This window comes from Monoraphidium neglectum (assembly GCF_000611645.1).
Source record: "Monoraphidium neglectum strain SAG 48.87 unplaced genomic scaffold scaffold03639, whole genome shotgun sequence".
In the NCBI taxonomy this organism is placed as follows: Eukaryota; Viridiplantae; Chlorophyta; class Chlorophyceae; order Sphaeropleales; family Selenastraceae; genus Monoraphidium; species Monoraphidium neglectum.
Genome location: NW_014009990.1, coordinates 5149 through 6625, shown reverse-complemented (window position 1 = coordinate 6625; position 1477 = coordinate 5149). Strand labels below are relative to the sequence as shown.

Sequence of the window (1477 nt, the reverse complement as noted above, 5' to 3'; positions counted from 1 at the left end):
GCGCAGCCACACACCCGACAGTGGGCGCAAAACGCCCAGCCCTCAAGGCCCTCGCGCACAGCCGCCTGACAATCGGTGAGGACGACAAGCGGCAGCTTCCTCCCGGCCCTCCAACCTCGGACGTCCCGACCCTCGTACCTTGGCCTGCGGGTTGATCTGGTGGAGGTCGTAGATCAGCTGCGCCAGGTCCTCGATGGAGTAGATGTCGTGGTGCGGGGGCGGGCTGATCAGCGGCACGCCGGGCTTGGAGCGGCGCAGGGTGGCGATGTAGGGGGACACCTTCTTGCCGGGCAGCTGCCCGCCCTCGCCAGGCTTGGCGCCCTGGGGGGGGGGTGGGGTGGGGGTTGGGCGGAGGGGTGGTAGGTTCGTGGTTGGCGCAACACGAGGGCGCAAGGAACACAGACAGGTGGCATCGAGCAACAAAGCAAAGGAGGCGCGGCTGGGCGAATGGCGCGGCCCAAAACTGGCGCTTCGCCGCGGCGGGCGTCGGCTGCGCGTGTCATGACCGGACCCACGCACATCCTCGTCCGCTGCTGCTTCTCATGCAAGCCCCCAAGCCGGGCGACGCGGATGCTCGCTCGTGGCTATGTACTGCATGCACATGCACCCGAGTGAGCACATGCGTGTGCCGCGGGCCACCCCAGGCAACCCAGGAAGCTGTCGGCTGCCCCGGGGTGCCCCCGCGTCTTCCGCTGCCCCCCCACCTGTGCGACCTTGATCTCCAGCTGGTCAGCGTTGACCAGGAACTCAGGGGTCACGCCAAAGCGCCCAGACGCCACCTGCTTGATCTTGCTGGTGGCGGTATCACCATTCTGGAGACGGGGGGTGATCGTGCGGGTGTTGGGGGAAAGAGGCGGGAGTTGAGGTGGCACAGGGCACGCGTACAGGTCAGTTGGTCGCATGGCGGCAGGTCCAGCGCGCAACGGGCGCGGAGGCCCAGAGCATGCAGACGCGTGCACCACCCATGCGCGGCCCACCTCCAGGCCGCGCAGGTAGGGGAATGTGGCGCTCTTGCCGTCCTCAGTGGCGTCCTCCAGGGTGGTCCAGCGGATGGGGTCCTCACCACCCTCGCCGCTGACAGGGGCGTGATGGTGATGCGGAGCAAACAGGCGTTTCAGCTTTGGGTCGGAGCGTGCATTAAATCAGCAGGCTCTTGCGCCCAGCAGGTTGCCGCCCGAGCACTGCAGCCGTGCGTTGAGGCAAACTCCCGCTGCAGTCCACTTGCGCCCGTCGCCAAGGCCCTCCGCCCGCCTCCCCCCACCTGTTGGACTTGCCCCCGATGCGGTTCATGGCGATGGCGATGGTCTCGTGGGTCTCCCTGCTGATGGCGCCCAGGGACATGCCGCCGGTGCAGAAGCGCGCCATGATGGACGCGGCCGGCTCCACCTGGGGACAGGAGGGGCGTCAGATGGCAGGAGGGGGTGTCAGGGGGTGTGAGAGTGCGCCGGGCGGGAAGGGGGAGGGGAGCGCCCAGGGG

General features: G+C 68.4%; 1 protein-coding gene across 1 annotated transcript in view; it reads right to left on the bottom strand.

Moving 5' to 3' along the window:
- Positions 1 to 42: 42 nt before the first annotated feature.
- Positions 43 to 1477, bottom strand: part of MNEG_13125 (glutamate synthase (ferredoxin)) — a gene marked incomplete at both ends in the record, with an annotated part of 6565 nt that continues 5130 nt past the window's right edge. Inside the window, 4 exons of the mRNA XM_014038403.1 lie at positions 43 to 321; positions 705 to 812; positions 978 to 1074; positions 1262 to 1386. Of these exons, the coding sequence (XP_013893857.1) occupies positions 43 to 321; positions 705 to 812; positions 978 to 1074; positions 1262 to 1386 (609 nt within the window). The remainder of the gene's footprint in view (positions 322 to 704; positions 813 to 977; positions 1075 to 1261; positions 1387 to 1477) is intronic.